The sequence below is a fragment of the Schistocerca nitens genome, chromosome 1 (genome assembly GCF_023898315.1).
Source record: "Schistocerca nitens isolate TAMUIC-IGC-003100 chromosome 1, iqSchNite1.1, whole genome shotgun sequence".
Taxonomy (NCBI): Eukaryota; Metazoa; Arthropoda; class Insecta; order Orthoptera; family Acrididae; genus Schistocerca; species Schistocerca nitens.
Window position 1 is genome coordinate 821,044,551 of NC_064614.1, and position 23,607 is coordinate 821,068,157.

General features: G+C 40.5%; 1 protein-coding gene across 3 annotated transcripts in view; it reads right to left on the minus strand.

The window, feature by feature from the left end:
* Positions 1-16,937: 16,937 nt before the first annotated feature.
* Positions 16,938-23,607, minus strand: part of LOC126262665 (GATA-binding factor C-like) — a 675,775-nt gene continuing 669,105 nt past the window's right edge. The window contains exons 7-9 of one of the 3 annotated variants that reach the window (XM_049959453.1): positions 21,695-21,739; positions 21,058-21,102; positions 16,938-19,442 (exon numbers count right to left, since the gene is read on the minus strand). In XM_049959453.1, coding sequence (XP_049815410.1) covers positions 19,416-19,442; positions 21,058-21,102; positions 21,695-21,739 — 117 coding nt within the window. In that variant the 3' untranslated portion in view covers positions 16,938-19,415. The remainder of the gene's footprint in view (positions 19,443-21,057; positions 21,103-21,694; positions 21,740-23,607) is intronic. The other 2 variants (XM_049959441.1, XM_049959447.1) reach the window with 2 other exon arrangements.

Sequence of the window (23,607 nt, forward strand, 5' to 3'; positions counted from 1 at the left end):
CGTTTCTGAACATGGTGCAAAAAAATCAGCTAATTTAGATACTCTTGAACACGAAACCAGTTCATAAATTTTGGTAGTAATGATATATTCTCATCTATTACATAAATCTTCTGAATTCTTTTGAACCTGGAGGTGTGTGTATGTGTATGTGTGTGTGTTTTTCGTTGGTGATGGAGCTGATGCATTGCAGACATGGAAGTACTACAGTACTACGTCATTACATACTTTTGATAAAGAATTCAGATCATTTGGATACTTTTGGACATGGCCAAGGTGGCGGCTCTGGGGCTACAGTGTAATTGGTTGATTTTATTTCGCATTTCAAATTACTGGGCTTAGATTGAGAGTTCTAAAAGTGTATGTATGTATATGAGACGAGAGATGCATTTTACTGATGAAGAATTCTTGCTGATGAGGAAGAGTGTTTACTCACAAGGAATAATTTTTGTTTATGTAGTTGTGTACCATATTTCTCCTGGCACAGTATCGCGCTTCTTTCACCTAGGCAATCCGTGTGTGTGGCAGCATTCGTATGCACCTGGCATGTATGCAACCAGATGGGCAGTGGTGAAAGTTGGCTAGAGTCGTTACAGCTATAATAAAATCTTACATAGTGACAATTTTTGAACTAAACGAAATAACATCTTCGTAACTTCTGAACGGTTTGGGTTAGGACGTACATACTGCACGGTTGGCAGCGGGGCATAATGGGAATTAGTATGCGCATGCATGGTTTGGTTTAGCGACGAAGCCCACTTTCATTTGGATGGGTTCGTCAATAAGCAAAACTGGCGGATTTGGGAGATTCAGAATCCGCATTTCGCGATCGAGAAGTCTCTTCTCCCTCAACGAGTGACTGTGTGGTGTGCAATGTCCAGTCAAGGAATAATCGGTGCCATCTTCCTTGATAGCACGGTGACTATCGAACGGTACGTGACGATTTTCGATGATGATTTCATCTCCATTATCCAAAGTACCCTGATTTCGACAAGATGTGGTTCATGCAAGACGGAGCTCGATCCCGTCGCAGCAGGAGAGTATTTGATGTCCTAGAGGAGCATTTTGGGGCTCGCATTCTGGCTCTGGGGAACTTAGAGGCGGATAGCAAGGGCCTCGATTGGCCGCCATATTCTCCGGATCTGAATACATGCGACTCCTTTTTGTGCGGCAATATTAGAGACAAGGTGTACAGCAATAACCACAAAACCATTGCTGAGCAGAAAACAGCCATTCAGGAGGCCATCGACAAAATCGATGTTCCGACACTTCAGCGGGTCATGCAGAATTTCACTATTCGTCCGCGGCACATCATCCCCAGTTATGGCAGGCATATCGAGCACGTCATGTCCTAAATCCGAATATCTGTAGTGACGTTTACATGTCAAACAAAGGTGTGCACGTCGTAATTTGTAACTGATTTAGGTTTTTTTATATGGTTCAATAATTGTCACCCTATATATCATGCAAGCTACGAAAGGAAGATACGTGTTCAACACATCAATCTGCGGTTATTAGAGAAGCAACATACACTCGAATTGCTAGAAAACTGTCTGAGTTCTTTTCCGAAGAAGCGTCCCAGCATTCACCTTAAGTGATGTAGGGAAACCGTGGAAATCTGATGAACAAGCGGTGTTTGAATCCATCTCTTTTCAAATGCTAATCCGGTGTCTCATCCGACGCACGACCTCGCACGATTTCTTCCACTCCATAATACTATGGCTATCAGGTTCTTGGAATCCAGCAATGAATTCTGACACCAGAGCTTTCGCACCATTCAATTGTAGCCTATTACCTGACGTGAGCCTGTGATGGTTTTAAGTGTGGGTTAGACATATTCTAACAGATCCATTATTACTCTCTAAACTACGAATAAGTATTATGATACTTTAGTAAAGAAAGTACATCTGGTGGAGCTGTAAGCGGGAGTTGTTTGACGAACTTGTGCGTGAACGTCAATAACTGCTCTCTCTTCGAGTCAAGCGGAACTGTTTCTGCGAAAGAAATTCTCGATAAACATGAGATGGTTTACGAAATGAGCTAAATCGGCAACATATTCTGTGTAAAATCTAATCTTTTTTTCAGTGCAGCCAGTATCGATATCAATATATCTCCCATTTGTGAGTCACTGGGGCAAATCGATATTTGACTCTACCGTGGTAATCAAAGAACTAACTGCTTTAGCCACATTTCGTGTTTCTCTAAAAATCTACAAAAGAGAATATCGATATTGTCGATGCATTATTTAACACCTGTGTGCCACTGTTCCGTTTTTCCTGCACCACTGCAAAAGTGGACTTCCAAGACCAATGTCTTCTTCAACAAAACTCTTTCTATATAGGTTGTTTATCAGGGAGGTTGCTGTAATTACTGCAGAAAATTTGGTCTCCTTTCTATATCTGCTAACAGACTACCGTTCTAGATTTTAAGGTTTTATTATAAAATAAATTTAAAATCAGATACGCGCCTCCGTGACAGAGGTCGCTAACGCACATCTGTGCGTTCGTACTCTATTCGGAAGTCGCCTGTCTGAATCTTGGGGGTGAAGGAAACTCTGACTGTCAAATTTGAAATGAAGTTCCCGATCACCAGACTTTGCGCTAATGTCCGGGATCAAATTACAAACCTCTGCACAGTGCCTCTTTGACATGTTGACGGCGATCTGTCCATCGAATGAGAAAGCAGAAATCGGCGGTCCTCTTGGTGCTATTCGTTAGGAGTGTGCCATGTGCCAGCACCATGTTTAACTCCCTCCCTCCCTCCTGTCATCATTATACAACATATAATATTACACTCTCTGGATATCCACTACAGTTACCTACATTCAACAAATTTGCTTAAGAAACAGCTTTCAAACACCGCGAGAAAATGTGTGTCAATTCCTAAGGGACCAAAGAGCTGAGTTCACCGGTCCCTAGACTTACACACTACTTAAACTAATTTATGCTAAGAACATCACACACACCCATGCCCGAGGGAGGTCTCGAACCTCCTTCGGGAGGGGCGGCGCAATCCGTTTCACAGCGCCTCAAACCATCGGCCACTCCGATCGCCAAACACCGCGAGAAAAGCAGCCATTGTTTGTGGAGGAAGAAGAACCTTTCCAGTTATGTGGCTGTAGCCCTCGGTGGTTTCCTGTCAATAGTGACATAAGACTGATTATCTCCTTGTAAAATTACACTTCATTTCCTGGAAAATTATTAGTGCAGACTCATCGGCATGGAAAAAGTTGTTCGAGTGTCCAAAACAAAATGTGGGAAGGACATTTTAATTCGTTCTGTCCTCTTCTATCATTTCACTTCTATTTCTCGACGTGAGTTTCTATACTCATGGTATCGTATCAGGCTCTGAAATTAATTCGCTTACACACTAAAATTTGTGAAAACTGTTAACATCTAAAATTTATCCAAACTCATAAAATGTGTGGCAAATTTAATCAGCAAGCGCATGTCAATAACGCGCAGGGGAACTATGAGCATAAGTCTAGCAACGCATTCTGGAAAGAGATATAACAGCGGAAACGCAAAAGCCAATACCAGTATGCCCTGATGGCATCAAAGAGCGCAACATCAAGGTGTAAGTGAGTCTGAATTGCCAGTTCGATCTGTCTCCGTGAAACGCATTTTTTACGTCGTTGTAACTCTATGATAGTGGAGCGCGATGGGAACCAGCGGATAAAGGAGGTTCATACAAGAAGTTAAAGTATATTGATTGCTTCGTGCAGCGTAACTGGCCCATGGTATGACTGCTGTGTTACCCACATACTCATAACAGGCCACATCGCTTCGTCGACAGTGTTGGGTCGATAATGGATTGCAGCAACGAATGGGGACCCGTGTGGTTCGCCCCTTCTATGCCCGGTACTTTGGGCCAAACTGGAAGTAGGTATCGTATTGTGTCGGCTTCCAGGTCACATGTGATGCTCTAATGAAATATATGCCAAACAATCCGCAAGAACATTACTCTTTGTATTCTTGTAGTATATTTAATTACAGTGAAGTTTCTAACTCGAATTAATGCAGTACCCTCACCGAACCTCTTTCTCAAGTACCCTATTGTCTTATTACTTTAGTATGACGTGTTTCAAGTTTTAATAACTCATCCCCGCAAACATTTCTCAGACAACATGCAAGATGGTGTCTAGAACTATTAAATCACAAAAGAGGTAACAGATTTTAGTTTTCTTGTGGTGTTGTGTTGCATAATCATGACAATTCTAGTCTCAAAAGTCTGTTTTCATACCATGTTACCTAATACTTCACATTTAAGCGTGTACAGATCCCCGTCTAAGGCTTTCTAGTTAGCTAGTACATCAGCGCTCTTTTAGTTTTCAACAAGGTTTCATGGTTTCAACTGACCATGTTTCGTGTTTCAAAGTTACTGTGTTACCTACCTTATTCTGTCCTAGGTAAGTATTTAAAATGTTTTTCACTAAACGCAGAAGAGTTCCTCCGATGAGGAAAGCTTTGTTCTCATGTTGGAAAATACTTCTGTCTTCAACATCATTCTGCACTCTGGATAGTAGAACTCTACGTTCCAGTGCAGTAGCCTTGGTAAGTTATATTACAAATTTTACAACTCTCTCCTCTAGTATGACATGAAAGTTTCTGGTTTGTTTAACGTTTCTGTTAGGTTTGTCACAGGACAGTAAATTAATTCAGCTGAATAATTGTTTAATCCTATTAAAAATGGAACACTTTTTGCTTTTATTAATATCGTACCTGATGTACCAGGAACTGCAAGTTGGCTGAAAGTCGACATCGATTACATAGGATTTCTTTTTATTGAATTGCTACTGAGATACTAAAGTTTCTGACCATTTTGTTAGAACATCAAACAGGTGTCAGTGGCCTGAAGAATCCCTGCAAATGGCTATGGAAGATGTAAAGACTGGTGGAATGAATTGTTTTAGAGCTTCCCAAGAATATGGGATCCCATATAGAACTCTGAAACGACGTCTGGTGAAGAAAGATGAAAGGAAACATGGCACCGGCTCACAAAGTAAGCAGTATTCTATTAATTATAATGTTTTAGGTTAGACAAGGGACTATTATTACTTTGACTGTGGTATCAAAATATTCCGTTCTAAGATTTCTTCTGTTGTGTGACGATAAGTTACATGTCCGGCATAGTTGTAAAGTAGACCCGTGAATGGAAAGAACTACTACTACATTTACTAAGTGCTCTGACTAAATAACAATGTGAAGCGACGTTAGAACTCACAGTTAGCTGTACACCTGAGGTCAGTAATCCAAAATTCATTGGTTGAAAAACTCATCTCATTCACAACGGGAACGTAGCGTTGTTTCGGTGCAAAAAACTCACGTGATCTTGCTCAATATCTTATTATGTCGCTCTCTAGTTAAGCGGTTGAGCAGTATACACTTACGGAATTATTGTATGTAAACCACAGATGGACATGTTAACGCTACCTTCTTCAACACCCTGTGAAACCCCAATGGTGACAGGTATCAGAAAAACAGCGAGTGTGAAGATATTAATCTTTATCAAACTATAAATTAGAGAAGGTTAGTCGCCTAATCTCAAGTCACAGTCCTATGGTTTCTAGGAAGCATCATCAAACATGTTTCCAGTATTTTAGAATAATTATTTTGAAAAAAATCAGATACTTATAGAATAAATTTTAGTGTAGGTAACGGTATGATTATTGAAACCTTACTCTGCTTAGTACCAGCACTAAACAATTAGGGCACGTATTTCTGAATTATTGTTTTTATTCTCTCCCTGTTTTAGTCAGGAATAAGAATACACTGATAAGCCGAGAGATTATGAGCTCTGCCCACTGAGACTTTGGATGCCGCCTGGTGGCGTTGCGGGCACGTGACGCGGGAACAAAAGTATGTTAGCTGAGCAGACAGGGCCGAGAGATGACCCTAGAGAAGATATGGACTGCAAATGGGGAAAGCCCTTGAGACAATCGACGGCGACAAGAGGCAGATTATTATTCCACAGACACTGTTAAGATTATCTTGAAAAGTGCGAAGTTGGTCGAAATTTCACGTACTACAGTCGTGAACATCTACGGAAAGAGGTAGACGGACAGTGCAACAGCCACTAGGCGGTAAATGGTCGGGCCGGCCAGAGTGGCCGAGCGGTTCTAGGCGCTACAGTCTGGAACCGCCAGACCGCTACGGTCGCAGGTTCGAATCCTGTCTCGGGCATGGATGTGTGTGATGTCCTTAGGTTAGTTAGGTTTAAGTAGTTCTATGTTCTAGGGGACTGATGACCTCAGAAGTTAAGTCCCATAGTGCTCAGAGCCATTTGAACCATTTTTGGTAAATGGTTGGACGTCCATGACTCTTCACAGAACGTGGGGTTCGGAGGCTTCTCTGCTCTATAAAGTAGGATAGATGATGGTCTGTTGGCATCTCCGCAGAAAGAGCACTATGCTGATGCACGCACAAGTGTTTCAGAGCACACCGTTCGTCGAACATTTTTGAGCATGGTGCTCCGCAACAGACTACTCGACGAGTTCTCTTCTTGACCTAACGGCATCGTCAATTACGAATCCAGTGGGCACGGGATCATCGGGATTCGACCGTCGATCAATGGAAATCCGTCGGCCCTTCGGATGAATCACGTTTTCGCTACACTAGGTCGATGGTCGTCTCCAGAAACGCCGCCATCCAGGTGAATGGCGGCTCGAAACGTGCAGCGCGTCACGGACGCAGGCTGGTGTGAGCAGTATTATGCTATCGGGAGACATTCTGCAGCGCTTGCATGGGATCTGAGGTAGTAATCGAAGACACGCTGACAATTGCTAACCACCTGCATCCCTTCATGCTTGATATCCTCCCCGACGGTTATGCCATCTTTCAGCAGTATGACTGTCCGTGTCTCAGAGCCGGAACCTGCTACAGTGGTTTAAGGAGCGTTATAGTTAATTCACGTTGATGCCTGGGTTACCAAGTTAGCCTGAAGTAAATCCTAAGGAATCCATCGAGTCGCTATCGGGCACCATCAGCGAGTCCGCAGATCAGCGAGCCGTTATTTACGCAAAATACACTACTGGCCATTAAAATTGCTACACCACGAAGATGACGTGCTACAGAAGCGAAATTTAACCGTCAACCTACAACGAGCTGACATGAGGAAAGTTTCCAACCGATTTCTCATACACAAACAGCAGTTGACCGGCGTTGCCTGGTGAAACGTTATTGTGATGACTGGTGTAAGGAGGAGAAATACGTACCATCACGTTTCCGACTTTGATAAAGGTCGGATTGTAGCCTATCGCGGTTGCGGTTTATCGTATCGCGTATTGCTGCTCGCGTTGGTCGAGATCCTATAACTGTTAGCAGAATATGGAATCAGTGGGTTGAGGAGCGTAATATGGAACGCCGTGCTGGATCCCAACGGCCTCGTATCACTAGCAGTCGAGATGACAGGCATCTTATCCGCATGGCTGTAACGGATCGTGCTGCCACGTCTCGACCCCTGAGTCAACAGATGGGGACGTTTGCAAGACAACAACCATCTGCACGAACAGTTCGACGACGTTTGCAGCAGCATGGACTATCAGCTCGGAGACCATCGCTGCGGTTACCCTTGACTCTGCATCACAGACAGGAACGCCTGCGATAGTGTACTCAACGACGAACCTGGGTGCACGAATGACAAAACGTCATTTTTTCGGATGAATCCAGGTTCTGTTTACAGCATCATGATGGTCGCATCCCTGTTTGGCGACATCGCGGTGAACGCACATTGGAAGCGTGTATTCGTCATCGCCATACTGGCGTATCACCCGGCGTGATGGTATGGGGTGCCATTGGTTACACGTCTCGGTCACCTCTTGTTTGCATTGACGGCACTTTGAACAGTGGACGTTACATTTCAGATGTGTTACGACCCGTGGATCTACCCTTCATTCGATCCCTGCGAAACCCCTACATTTCAGCAGGATAATACACGACAGCATGTTGCAGGTCCTGTAGGGGCCTTTCTGGATACAGAAAATGTTCGACTGCTGGCCTGGCCAGCACATTCTCTAGATCTCACACCAATTGAAAACGTCTGGTCAATGGTGGCCGAGCAACTGGCTCGTCACAATATGCCAGTCACTACTTTTGATGAACTGTGGTATCGTGTTGAAGCTGCATGGGCAGCTGTACCTGTACACGCCATCCAAGCTCTGTGTGACTCAATGCCCAGGCGTATCAAGGCCGTTATTACGGCCAGAGGTGGTTGTTCTGGGTACTGATTTCTCAGGATCTATGCACCCCAAATTACGTGAAAATGTAATCACATGTCAGTTCTAGTATAATATATTTGTCCAATGAATACCCGTTTATCACCTGCATTTCATCTTGGTGTAGCAATTTTAATGGCCAGTAGTGTACGTTGACCTGTGGGTAGGCATCTAAAGCCACTCACTTCCACAAACAATCGCAGAATCAGTGATTTATTTTGTTGCTAAGACGGAAAAACAAGATATTAAGCAACTGGTCTTAATGATTTGGTTCATTGGCGTATGTAATGACGATCACACTGTACCATAAATAGGGAACGGTCATCTATTGGCTAGGACTAATTTACTGCTTTAGGTTACTTTTAATTATCAAGCGTTTGATTCTTGGTGATTTTCTGTACTAGGCATGCCCAGTATTCGCTGCGCAAGTTAGTGACAGGTGCAAGTAACTTACAAGTTGTTTACCGCTGTTCTAGAACAACATCCTCATACTGTTAGATCTTATCTTAAGATATTCTCTGTCCCTTTTTTAAGGCACCATTGTTTCGAATGGTTTTTTACCTTGGTTCGTCCAGTCCTGTCGTGTGCAACTGTTTTTGATTGAGCGTACGTGACACATCCAATATCCTCCTTAAAATCAGTAAAGTGTTATATATATTCAAAACTCTGCTTGGCTCTAAAATTCTTCCGGTCCACTGTTCTTTGCAGTGCCTTGATATTCTAGCGCATGTCTCATTATTATATCTTACGACTAAGAATAGCTGCTCAGAGCTTTCCTTCCTCAACTTTTCTTACTACTGTTTCTTTGTTTTTAACTTTATTTGTCTACTTAATTCTTAGCGTCCTGCTTTATATTCGGATAACAAAGTGACTGACATAGATGTTTACAGGGCTGCTACCATAGCAACAGCCAATCAGTGAATGCGTTTGGCCGCATCTCCTGTTTCGTTCACCGTTGTGAAATCTCTCTGATATTGCAGATAGCGGCTACTGTAGTGAGTTGCAGGTGACGCTCGAGGCCGGTAAAATAAACAGTTATGGTCCGTTTCGCTGTGTCCTTTATTGCTCTGTGCGGCGAATTTATATTGCGCTACAGAATGTCTGAAGCTTGTAGAGGAAGTATGCAAAAAAGCATGGCTGTTAAACGGAAAGTTCAGAGATTTGCCCATGTTTTTCATGCTCCGATACGTGACTCTGTGCTCCCGGTGGGAGAATATTTCGAGAAGGAGAGAGACAATGATGCAACTCTATTGCCTCTAACGAAGGTAGTCTAAAGAAATGCAGACGCTTTTAAGACATGTAAAAATACTTTCGTCAAAATTTTAAGGAGAAATACTGTGCAGAATGGGGAGAGTTTGGTTCATACAAATGGTGGACACGCGGTAATAAGAGAAGCACAAAACCACGCGTAAAAACTTGGACCCTTTTCAACAATATGCTGTTCGTCGCCACACATGTGTATCTTTCGAGAAGAACATTTGTAAGTAGGCTGTTTAGGTTTTTATGTTGGTAACGCCATGTAGCGCTCTATATGAAAATCACTGACTGTGCTGTGTGAAGGCTGTGGTTGGTTTGCATTGTTGGAGTAATATTCGCCATTGTAGAGTTGGGCAGTTGGCTGTTAACAGCGCGTAGCGTTGCGCAGTTAGAGGTGAGCCGCCAGCAGTGATGGATGTGGGGAGAGAAATGGCGGAGTTTTGAGAGCGGATGATCTGGACGTGTGTCCCTCAGAGACACAGTAAATTTGTAAGACTGGATGTCATGAACTGCTATATATATTATGACTTTTGAACACCTTTAAGGTAAATACATTGTTTGTTCTCTATCAAAATATTTCATTTGCTAACTATGCCTATCAGTAGTTAGTGCCTTCAGTAGTTCGAATCTTTTATTTAGCTGGCAGTAGTGGCGCTCGCTGTATTGCAGTAGTTCGAGTAACGAAGATTTTTGTGAGGTAAGTGATTTGTGGAAGGTATAGGTTAATGTTAGTCAGGGCCATTATTTGTAGGGATTATTGAAAGTCAGATTGCGTTGCGCTAAAAATATTGTGTGTCAGTTTAGTGTTGATCAGAATAGGTAAAGAGCGAAATGTCTGAGTACGTTCAGTTCTGCTCAGCTGTTTGAAAATCAAATAATGTAAGAGGTTTATCTGCATAGTAATTCATTAAGTTTTCTAAGGGGACGTTTCACATTCAACTATAAAAAAAAAGTGTGTTACTCTTCGAGAGGCAGAGTTATTCAGTGGTAGCAAGGCGTCTTTGTTAATGGTTGTCAGAGCCCTCGGTTTTGGCTACAAAAAAATTAATGGACGGAAAATAATGGCGAGAGATGAATTGTAGCGTAGCGTTCTCGATTTTCAAGGAACTTCGTTAAAGTGCCGTTTGAAGACACTGTGTGGCTCGACGAAACCTGGATATACACCGGTCATTCTGTCAGAAAACACTGGATATATGACGGCGTATGTAGAAGTTCTGCTGTTCCCGTGGAAATGGCTCAAGAACTATTGTGTTACACTATTGATCTGCATCTGTTTCGTGCTTAATTTTCTCCTCGTTTTTAAATCAAGGAAAACAAGCGACTGCCAAGAGGAGATGAACAACCGAGATAGTTTTCTGAAGTGGTTCATGGGACAACTATTGGAAAACCTAAATCGGTCATCTATTTTTGTAATGGATAATGCCTCCCCCCGCCCCCACCCCCTACCATTCATTTACTAAAGATAAAGCTCCAACGAAAAAAGCCGACAGTGTTGAATGACTGAAACGCCACAATTTAAAAATTCAGGAAGACTTTGTAAGGCACAGCACATAGAGAAAAAAATTGACAGTTTCAACAGTACGTTCTGGACGAGGTAGCTAATGAACGTGGTCACAGGCTTCGTAGGTGTCCACCATACCACTGCCACTTCAACACCATCGAAATGTTTTGGATACAGATTAAAAATTACGTGGCAACGAAACACAAAAGCTTCACTGTGGCAGAAATTCAAAGAGTCTTAGAGGAAGCAGTGCCACAGACAACGCCAGAAAATTGGAATAATGTTGTACGCCATACAGAAAAGCTTGTTAAAGAAGCATGGAAAAGGGAGTGAGTGTAGAGAGTAATATTGAAAATATAATTATGTCCTTGGGCAATTCCAGTTACTCGTCCAATGACCAGAGCTCAGGTTTACTATGTCAAGGAATAAAATGATTCTGAACGAAGTGGCATTTATCCTCTGCTTTCATTCGTCTTTATTTTTGTGTTTGTGTTTCGTATTTTTGACGGAACGGCGTGTACTGCATTTGCACAACAAATCTCATCTTATTATTACGGAATACTCCTCTACACAAATATAAAACTCTACGTGAACACTGCAGCGATTGGTAACTACTCAAGCAGTTTATATTATTTTAATGTTGTTAGTTATTGAGTTTACATGAACGATTCAGATCCATTTTTACACGCCTCTCGTGTCGAATACAACTGAACGAGATTGATTCTGACTATTGTTAAAGACTATTGCGTTACCTGTTGCTTTTGTTTCGATATAAAAGTGGCAGGAACACGATGTCATTTTACACACGGATGTGCGTCTGTTAAACCACAACGACATTACGATCCTATAAAGGGAGCTCAATACCGTTAAAATAACGTTCAAAGGCGGCGTGAGAACGTAGTGTTGCAACCATACTGCGCCTGCACGTACTGGGGAGTCGACATGGCGCCTTTCCACGCTCAACAGTGCTTCGCTGTCAATCACTCTGTCATTCTGATCCGGGCACAACGTTACGGTTTAATGTTTCCACCTGCTTCTTTAACTTTCACACGATACACGTTATAAGAATTTTACAATCCTATTCTTGAGTTATGATTCGGTATGCCATCTCACTGAAACTGCATATCAGATTTTGATATTGCCTTATCTCAGTCTTGTTAAATATTCACACGTATACATCTGCAACTGATTCATGCTAGGTCGAAGTTCGTGTTTGACTACAGCAGATCGTTATGATTACTACGTAATGAAACTGTATTATGACTGCATCTTCCAACTGGTCTGTTATTTAAGTCCCATTTCGTCTCATATCATGTGTACGGACACATTGAAATGTACTTAGCCTCGTGAGGATTGGTACAGGTAGTTGGAGGAGTCTCATGTAATGACGATGACCCCTAGAATGAAGAAATTTGGGCACGGAATTCGAGTACCAGCAGACTTACCTCCCACGTGGTGTCAGCGAGTTTCGCCACACGCCATGGTTCGCAGAGTACAGGGATACACTGATACCTGATGATCACAACTAATTTTGTAAACAGCATCTACCGTGCACACTCACCAGCAAGCGGGAAGGCATACTTAGAAGAGGACGGTACTGGTGTAAAGCCAAAATCATCAACTTTGGTGTTTCATTAATTTGTTAATTATTCTGTAATTTAGCTTTTCAACCGTTTCAATAACCAATGACAGACGCCGTTTCTGACCCTGACCCTATCAGTCTGACTCGTTCCAGTATAACAACCTACAGAAACTTATTTTTGTCCACGCTTAGGAGTAAGGTTCTAGGACGCAGTGTTTCCTCTGTTGAGAATGTTGTATGCAACAGTTCTCTCTCTCTCTCTCTCTCTCTCTCTCTCTCTCTCTCTCGCATTCATAACAAATCCTCTCACAGGGCAGCCACTCAATACTTCTTCACCAAGTTTTTGTTTCCATGTACTTGATTACCTACAGTGTTTTGAGTCAGTGCAACGTAATTAGCGTTTTGGGCCAGTGAAACTTAATTTCAGAGTAGCAGTTAAGAAAACATATTTGTTGTCCGAAATTACATTAAACGACAAATGTTTATGTTTGTGCCGATACATATTCTTCCAGCCTCTTCGTTAGTCGTCTTTTTCCTTTTGTACCTCATCAAGCATACCTCTTATTGCTATCAAATGTAAAACTTTGACAAAGCACTCGACAAATTTGAATAATAAAACTAAACTGTTGAATGAAATTCAGGAACAAAATATACTAAAGTTTAATCACTATTAAAACGCTTTGCTCACAAATACATACATATTGTTTGCTAATGTGCTGTTGTAAATTTATCTTATAGCCATCTCAACAGCAAAAAAACACCAACTATGATTTTCAAAAGAACAAGGGCAGTGGAAGAATCTGTTGAATTCAGTGAACATATTCTTACCCATAAAAAACAGTTATTTTGTAAGTCTGAACTTTGCTCTTTTCAAAAATAAATTTTATTGCCAATTGTTTATCATCACTGAGCCACAGGTTCTACACATTTCTTCTTAGTACCTGACGTATTTGTGCATGCGAAATATGCAGCACTTCAAATAGAAACTGTACCATTCCTTTTCCACATGATTGCGCCGTTTTCATCATCAACGGTATCGTAAAATAGACCTCAAGGCCAAGCAGATAGCGAGCATGCTGCGACGAGTACTTACCTGGAAATCGAAAAGGATGAATGAAGTGCGTAAAAATTTCCTTCTCTAGCCGTCACGGAACTAGCAAAAAGTCTTAGCCACTTTAGTAATGGAGGGAAGTATACGGGGAAGGAAGGGGGGAGGAGGCTAAGAATTGGAGATGGAGATCGAAGGACCAATACAGCAAGCAGGGTCCTATGAATGTAGGTTGTAGGAGTCATTCGCAGACGAAGAGGCTTGCGTAGGACAGAGTAGCGTGGAGAGCTGCATCAAACCAGCCTTCGTATTGAATACCACAACAAAAACAAATTGTTATCTTTTACTTGCAACCCGGGGTTACATAATTGGCACAGCCTTTCACACACATTATAACAGTGGGATACATCAACCCTGTCAACGTTTGTCTTAATTTGAAACATAAGAAATAAACAAATTCTAAAAATTATTCAGAAGGTCTTCGTGTGATTAATTTGATTGGCGTGATGCAGTACTCCGCTCTTCCTGGCCAATGCAAATCTTGTCGTCTCTGTACGCAGTACACACGTCGTCTACAAACTGACCGACCTGTTCTTAACTTTCACACTTTTATTTTTTCTCCCTTCAGCTTTTTCCAGCTCAGAGTTAACCACTACTGGGCGTAACAAGAGTGTCTGATCTGTTCCTTATTTTGCTAAAGTTCTCCATAAGTTTCTCTCCTGCCTCATTCCTTTCTGTACCATTTCGTTTTACACACTACAAGTTCATTGAAAGTATATCTTTTGAGGATCCCGCCTTCAGGAAAACGCAATTGCTTCTTATTCATTATTTTGTATCCATGATTCGATGGCGTTGCAGTATGCTTAGTCTTAGTCTCCTTAGTTCAGTTAGCATATATTTGGCTTCTCCTGTTGCTTTCTGCCTTATGTAACGCAGGAGTTGATTTAATAAACTTTATGACCGCGGTTCTTCATACAAACTCTTATAATTATTTTTAGTTATTTTTAGCCGTCCATATTTGAGTATGTTACTGTAGTTTTTCTGACTGGGTGATGCACTGCAACACGAACAACCTATTGTGCTGCTGACTAAAAATACATGAAACAACTGAGGATGACGAAATAATTACGAAACAGTGCATAAGAGGACACTGTGTTTCGCAAAATGTGGAATCCCCAAACGTAGATTTACTTTTAATGAAATAAACGTCTATATAATGAACGATCTGCGGAAGCAAAATTTCAAGATGAATATATATCTACCTACTTTTTGTTGAATTTTCTCCTTTACAGGTACCTTTCAGATAGTTGCTTTTTCAAATTTTCCGTAATCTGTGTTTCACTTCCGTAGTTACGTCGTTTGTTAAAGAAAGCTTTCAGTGAGGGCGCCAACCCACTACAAATGGCTCTGAGCACTATGGGACTTAACATCTATGGTCATCAGTCCCCCAGAACTTAGAACTACTTCAGCCTAACTAACCTGAGGACAGCACACAACACCCAGTCATCACGAGGCACAGAAAATCCCTGACCCCGCCGGGAATCGAACCCGGGCGTGGGAAGCGAGAACGCTACCGCACGACCACGAGCTACGGACCCAACCCACTACTGATGTCTCTTGTTTCAATCTAGTGCATCATATATATACTCGCAGTTTCGACATAGGTACTGTTAATAACACAGCAGTGTGGATATCACAGAATTCCTTTTCGCCGACCGTGGTGGCCGAACGGTTCTAGGCGCTTCAGTCTGGAACCGCGCGACCGCTACGGTCGCAGGTTCGAATCCTGCCTCGGACATGGATGTGTTTGATGTCCTTAGGTTAGTTAGGTTTAAGTAGTCCTAAGTTCTAGGGGATTGATGACCTCAGAAGTTAAGTCCCATAGTGCTCAGAGCCATTTGACCCAATTCTTTTTCTAATTTCTTGTGCACCAGATAGTTCCATTAAATTATCCATTTTAATTTATAACCTCATATCCCATTTACTTTTAATAAGTAACGAATTCATTCGTAGTATTTGGTACCACTCAATGTTTGTTAATAATGTTTGGTTGATGAATTAACTGGAAAGGTTTGTGTCCATTTTTGTTCATTTTCTAACGCTGAAGATTTTAATATTTTCTCATTTGTATGTAGCAAGCTGTAGGGAGAGAATTGCACCTTCAGAATAGTGTACCTAGAAACACCCAGTTTTTAGTTCGGTATTTCGGGCTAGTGGGCGTTTTTAGAGTTACATGCTGGAAAATGTTCTGGAGGCCATTGTAACCAATATCTGGCATTTTCTGCTGTTTTTATTTTTGTGAGATACCAGCTTGTGTTGGGCGTAGCATTTGTAATTATTTTTAGTTCTACATATGTAAGTGATGCATAATATATTAAAACTATTTGAAAAATGTTGTTAATCCTTCAGCAACAGAATTTTATGGTGAATAAAATGCCATATACTTTTAAAATTATTTATGTAACATGTGGACAGTTTCGCCTCAATTCGTGGGTCGTGCGCCATCATGCACCTTGAAATGGAAGTGGGTCTTCAACCATGAAACATTTAGTATTTTCAAATGAACTTAGCTTCTTCTACGTCATAATTTGATTTCGTTTACTTATTATTGGTATGCAGTGGAGCAATAATGTAACAGACATTTAAACACAGTTTTCACAAGATTTTATCGAATGCAGCGCTAATGAATTTCGATAGAATATTTGTTTCTAAGTACATGATCGTGTTGTACATATTTTTTCACATGTGGAAAAGGCTTACTTTTCCGGAGCAGTTTTTGTAGTTTCCGAAAAAGATTTCACCACAAAGAAGTGAATGACATCATTTAAAAATGAAATCAGAAAATAAATTAAACTTGTGTTATGGAGGTGGCTAGAGAAAAATGATTGAAAAGTGTTGAAAGATACAAAACTGTTTCCTATAGCGTACAGAGTAGTTAATTTTTGCTTTTACTTTTGAAATGGTGAAGGATGCTTCTCATTTGTAAGTTCCTATGTGATTTGTTCCTTTACGAACTATTTGAACTTGAAAACGTATGAGAAAGGTCAAAAGGATTTTGCATCACGATAAGTCGTAATGGTTAAAAAAATGTTTGGTTTTCCTATAAAGGCGATTTAAGTTTTGTAAATGAGCTAAAGCTGGAATCTCGTTAACTGTTTGAAATAATACGATGTAGACACGAATGACTTTTTCCCCGAATGTAATTGTCCTACGTCACAAAACCATTTTCTTTCTGGTTTCAAAGAATGTTTATGCTTCTAGAGGAGACTGCACTTAAATTTAAGGATTTACTAATAAAAAAACAGGATGTCGATTGTTTTCGCTTTATGCCATTTTACACGATATTTAATCATATATACATTGCTACAAAGAATGATGTTTTAAATAAAAAAAGTATGTGGTGGAAATGCATAATTTCACTTCTTCAGACATTCATGGTGGTGGGATATAACATATATATACATATATGCACGCATACACACATAAGCCAGTATACAGTGACATGTAGACAGGCGTATGCGTAAATATACATAGATACATAGGTTCTAAAACGTCCACAATAAGACACACAAATGTTGCGCACGGTCAACCCGTGAGAGTGCTCACACAACAACCACACCGAATCTCACGCACAGAAATACTGTACACGCTTTCCACACTAAAATGACACTTTATTTAAACAACACAACATCGAAATATTTGAAATAATACTCTTCGGCCATTTCACTCAGTGAGCATATTCAGGAGTAAGTAGTCGTTAGAGCTACTACTGGAAAGACATAATCATTACAGAGATGTTAGTTCTGTCTTCACCTTCATTCTTTCTTTCTCGCTTGCTTGTGGAGTTACACCATGACGTGACACAGGTCATGCCTATCCTCTCACTCAGTGCAATTTCTAAATGTTGCTGTTTTGTCAGCAGGCTTTTTCAGCTCATTTTTACAATTCAGTTTATACATTATGCTAGCTTAAGAGTTTTCTAATTTCCCTCAGTTTTCAACAATATTAAGCTTTTCTTTATACGTGCAGAAAACATAAAAACCTCTGTGAATGGTTATTTTGCATTAGTGGTCAATGAGCATCCGTTGAAACTTCCAGTTACGTGTGCAAACAAACTACAATCGATAGTTTTAGTTTACTGGCAACAATATAACATTTTGTAGTAAGTACAAAAATATGGAAGCATTTGCTGCTGATTATGTTAAAATTGTATTCAATTATTGTTTTAATGAAGGCTCAAATGGCACCAGTGGTAAATAAATAAATGCATATTTTGTTAATTTCTGCACAAACAAACAAGGAGAACCCCAGCATGATGCTGTAGATTTTGATGTATATGTTATCTATCCCCAGTTTATTATTTCAGTAATGGAGAATAAAAAGTTCATCAGGGAATGAATTAATTTGAGATTTAATTCTGTCTATGTGCATCAGGAATTTAAGGAACTCTTGGCCTAACAACAGTGAGTTCCTAAAAATCAATACTTAACCAATTAGGAGTAAAAGGAAAGTGCGTTGCTGCAACAACCGTGTGTGTGAAATTCATGCACTGAGTGCACATCGCTGAAAGGGAGAATATTGTCATTTCTGTCGGTTACACTTACGTGAATAGACTAGAAAGTTATAGCCTTGAAAAAAGCAAAATGGATTCAACTCCCTGAATATGCTACACGAATGAAAATTAATAGTATTGTGTAATACATCAATTTCAATAAATAACAACTCGGCTGATCCATAATGTAGCAGATACATTTTCAGTGTTTTTTCTCTTTTCATTTGTATGTGTGTGTGTGTGTGTGTGTGTGTGTGTGTGTGTGTGTGTTTGATATTTCATCACAAAAATATTAGTGTACATATGAAGTAAATTTGTTATCTTCAGTTTTCTTCACATCGTACAAACGTAACGGTGACTGAAAACGTCGAAAGACATGCGCACACGCCTTGAAGATTGGTTTTTATTTGTATAAAGAGAGAAACTTTAATACTATCGTAATGAATATTGTTTAAACGGTAAGTGCGTACAATTGATTCAAAACAGTGACTCAATTTCCATTATCAACAACAAGAGGACACACTTGTATTGTTACTTAAAGCGCTACAACAATCTATGTAATGACCATCGCCATTTCCGTCTCTTTTTCGCAAAATTAACAAGACAAACAGGAAAGTTTTGACTGCATTTTTGCTTGTTACATTGCTTAAAAACAAATTCTGCAACACATACAAAATATAAAGTCGTGAAATCGTTTGCAATAAACCTGATACTTGATTTCGTTTTTTAGCTTGTTTCACAATTCTTAGTCAATTCTCTTTACACTAGCTTATTATATTTAGATATATAGATATTAAGAAATATGTTGATTGCACACATAAAACGTAGTCACGTCCACGGCGTCCATTGGGAGGGAGCGGGAACAGAGAGGGGCAACTCACAATCTCTTTGCTCTGATAGACATATCTTTTCTCAACTCTTTGTACTTGGTTAACTTTTTTTAGTTTTAGAGCCGCACGCGGCAGAACCGACGAACTGCAGTCGTTTTTGTCTCTTTGTCTACGCACAATGGACAGCAAATGTTTTCATTGTCGCAGTACCAGAGCTAGACGATATTTTAGTCACGAATTGGGTATCACAAGGGGTCCCGCAAAACTCTCGTTTCAGCGTTTCCTGGAAACGTCAACAGCATTGTTGCGGGGTGACAGGTGATCCTCGTCATAGGAGAAGGTCCGATGGCGGCGGTAGCCATAGGGGGTTGTCTCCGCCGAGAAACAGCGCCGCGTCAGGGGCAGCGCCGAGGTCCGGCGGCTGCGGCCCGAGTTATCACGTGTACTCTGCCCGCCAGCTGGTCTGCAACACAGGGGCAAATGCTCGTGTTAGATACTCCATCTCAGCACGCAGTCTCAACTGCAGCTGAATTTATAATTTACACAGGTTTTTCTCTGTATCTGTTTACAGTCATTGCGACTCGTGTTTTAGCACATGAAGGGAACAACTGACAAACAACACTAATGGAAATAATTCTCTCTCCTTTTTTTCTGTAAACAGCAGTTCCATAGTCATAGTTCATCGTTTTCCTCTATTTATTTATGTTTATTTGTCGCCTATTTGAAGAAACGCGGGTCTCTAAACAAGTATCTGTGAGTTGCTCGGTTTGCAGCGCCGACACCACTCCCGAGACGACAGAAGTAGGTGACCAGTGACAAAAGTTCAGTAGCAATCCCTTATGAATCATATTTTTGAAGGATACGGTTGAATGAATGAAGGTAGTAAAACAGTAATAAACAGCCAAGAAAGTAATACATGGAAGTCAAGAAGAAATCTCTGAAATTACTCGGCAGAAATGCAGCAGTACGTGGAAGAAAAGCGGATTTGAGAACCTGTACATTCAGGAGCAGAAAGATTTTACCAAATGAATAGGCTGGACAGAATAGCTGACAAAATAAGGTGTATGAGAACGCATGATGAGAAGACGTGACAGCTTGTTTGTGCTGAGTCAAAAATGGTTCAAATGGCTCTGAGCACTATGGGACTTAACTTCTAAGGTCATCAGTCTCCTAGAACTTAGAACTACTTAAACCTAACTAACTTAAGGACATCACACACATCCATGCCCGAGACAGGATTCGAACCTGCGACCGTAGCGGTCGCGCGGTTCCAGACTGTAGCGCCTACAACCGCTCGGCCGCTCCGGCCGGCTGTGCTGAGTCAACGAGCACAGATAACTGGTAACTAGAAACTTTTAGTCGAGAAGAAATAAACTGATTCAATACAAAAAAAGTGTCAATGAATAGTGAGAGAAAAGAACAAGAGAAAGTCGACGAATTAAGCCAAGATTTATTTTAGAATGATGTACTTCATTTCAGATGCAAAAATCGTCTATATCACGGTGGAACTTTGTTTCATACATAGGTGACAAAGTTCCTTTTTTCCACTGAAAATTGTGGGGGGTAAATTCGTGGAACTGCGAATTTCAAATGGAAAAATAAGGCTTGTTGTTCGTGTCTTTCTCAAGTTTCGCTGTCAATACGTACTATACATTCTATAACATGTCCAACTAAATTTCATGTCATTGTCAGAAATATTTCTTTGTGAACAAGCATCAAACAGCGCCACGAATTTTCATGCAAAATAACATGTAGACAGTGATGATTAATATTTAGAAGAAGTGCCTTAAATAATGTAAGTCACTCTGTAGCAAAGGAAACGAAAGCAAGTCGGAGATCATCTGACAGCTTTAACACAAGATAATCAGTGAAAACGTTTTCTCCTGAACGCAGTGGCCTGTGTTCAGCAACCAGCCGCCAAGCTTTTCATTATATCTGAATTTGTAAGAGAGTTTTACATTTTTAGTTCTATGTTCTTAGTTAAGATCATTTGAGTCCTGAAAATTGTAAGTACGATGCATTCATTCTGATAATAATCTTATACTTAAATAAATAAGGAGAATGGACTAAATACTTACATTGTCTCTTTGCAGGCTGTTTGCATTCCTAATATCCCACTGAATCTGCAAAACACAAATACAAAAATATTAGTCAGATACAAAGATACAATTAGTCTAAGAGATAATATGCATAACTTCGTCATCTAGTTTAATTTGGCTCTGTGTGGACGTGTTAACTGGTCATTCTGTAGAGTGTATGCCGTAATCTATTTTTCTGACAGGTTAAAACAGTGTGTTGGACACCTAGCGTCGTACTGAAATCTGGAAAGCTGAATGTAGCCCGTCAGTGAGGTAGGTTTATAGGGCGGGAAAGTAAGAATATGAGATCCAAGAGCAAAAGACCCGGTTCAGGTGCTCTTCCAGTAAACAGTTTTAACCTCTCTGACAGTTCATAACAACGTAGGATAAATAATGTACGGACTTCGCAAAACGTTTTAATTTACTGGATGCTTTCTTAGGCTATAACGAGTAGTTTTTAGTCCCGACTTTAAAAGAAAGCATCAGTGCACATTATATGTGTCAACTCTAGTGCAACGTAGACACACGGAAATTCAGTACTTGTTTAGTTCTCTGGAAACGTGATTCGGACGGAATAAGAAATTTTTCATGATAATTTTACAGCTAACAATGTAGGAGATTCGAAGTGATTACTTACATTGACTTTCTGTAGATTGTTCGTATTACGAATATCCCACTGGATCTGCAAACAAAGGTAGCAGAACTTCACAATCATGAATTCCCATGCGCTATGGTTAGTATCTTCGTTATTGTTGTTAAGGGTGGCAGAAATGTTAGAATGCAACCGCAGCAGACACAGCGATGGTTAAAGCGGCGTTAGGCAAGGTAGCAAGTAGCGGCACCAACATACTTGCTTCAGATATGAAAGAAGTGAAGGGAAAACAGATATAGTGTAAGCGTTTTGTTCAGAGGTAATGGATCAGAAATTGAATATTTCATCTGCAAAACCAATGTGTCACTTATTTGCATCCCTTTCCTCGATAAGTCACTGTTAAAATATCTAAACATTTCAGTTATGTATCACATTTTCACTATCTGATATTTTTGTTTTGTTAAGGAGATGAGCTACTTGTACAATGCTTCCAGTTCTTACAAAACTGAAAATTAAAGTGCCGTTTTTAATATGGAGATAAATTAAGATTCAATTTCTGCAGAAAAGTTTGTTGTTTGGAGTTTCCACTACCGCTCCAAAAAGACAATGAATGTTTACTGCGTTATTAAAGAGCAAGACGAAGTTTGACCAGCTCATCGGTACAAACCAGGCTCAAGTGTTAAGTTTCGTCTAACTTTCATCGCCGCGAGACCGGCATTTTCCAATACTTGTGACAACCTGTACAAAAATCGTTCTACTTTCGCATACGGTTCTTTAAAACTAAAACTGTATTTAACATTAGGGAAAATATATTTTATGCTAACACAAAAGAGAAAGTCAACCTTTTGAGCAATCGAATGTTGCATACTGTTAAGGACGCAGTATTATTAAGTTCAGAAAGACACACAAATGACGATAAATGCTCAAAATTCGAATAACCAGTAGTAAAATAAAGATTATATCACCATTCATAGACAGAAAAAGTTATTTGAATATCTGCACTTGATCTGTGAGTTCACCTCATTCAACTAAAAGGGCAAAATAAGTTGAGTTATGGCAACGCCACACAGTATTGAGAAATGGATTCAATCAGACCCAGTGATGCAAGAGTATCTTTTCCAATCTCTTACCACAATTTCGACGTAAAAAAAAAAGCCATGGTATCTCATGCGAAGCATACATTCGTATCTGTCAAGCAAGAACTAAATTTGTCGACCATGTAGCAACGGGGCATAAACTCTACGAACAAGACTAGAGAATGAAACTTCCTGGCAGATTAAAACTGTGTGCCCGACCGAGACTCGAACTCGGGACCTTTGCCTTTCGCGGGCAAGTGCTCTACCATCTGAGCTACCGAAGCACGACTCACGCCCGGTACTCAAGCTTTACTTCTGCCAGTATCTCGTCTCTTACAAAACTGAAAATTAAAGTGGCGGAAGTAAAGCTGTGAGTACCGGACGTGAGTCGTGCTTCGGTAGCTCAGATGGTAGAGCACTTGCCCGCGAAAGGCAAAGGTCCCGAGTTCGAGTCTCGGTCGGGCACACAGTTTTAATCTGCCAGGAAGTTTCATATCAGCGCACACTCCGCTGCAGAGTGAAAATCTCATTCTGGAAGACTAGAGAATGTTCCGATCGAGCTACCATCGATGATATCATCACTAAGCATTTAGATGTGAGCGACTAGGGAAGCTGGCTAGACATTTGAACGTGAAGGATGTATTTATTTTTGCAACAGACAACTCGTTAAATGGTCATTTTTAGTTATAAGATCATTTCCATATCATTTATCCATGTTTTGTAGTTGACATTAATGCAAGAACATATAGTTGAAAGTTTTCCCTGTGACTGTTGCATGAAGACTAGAACAACCAGTAAAACAATCTGTTTTTCTCATCCAGTTATTTATTCGTCGCACGTGTTTCAAAGTCTTTGCATCTAGCAAAGTGGTAGAGTAAGCAA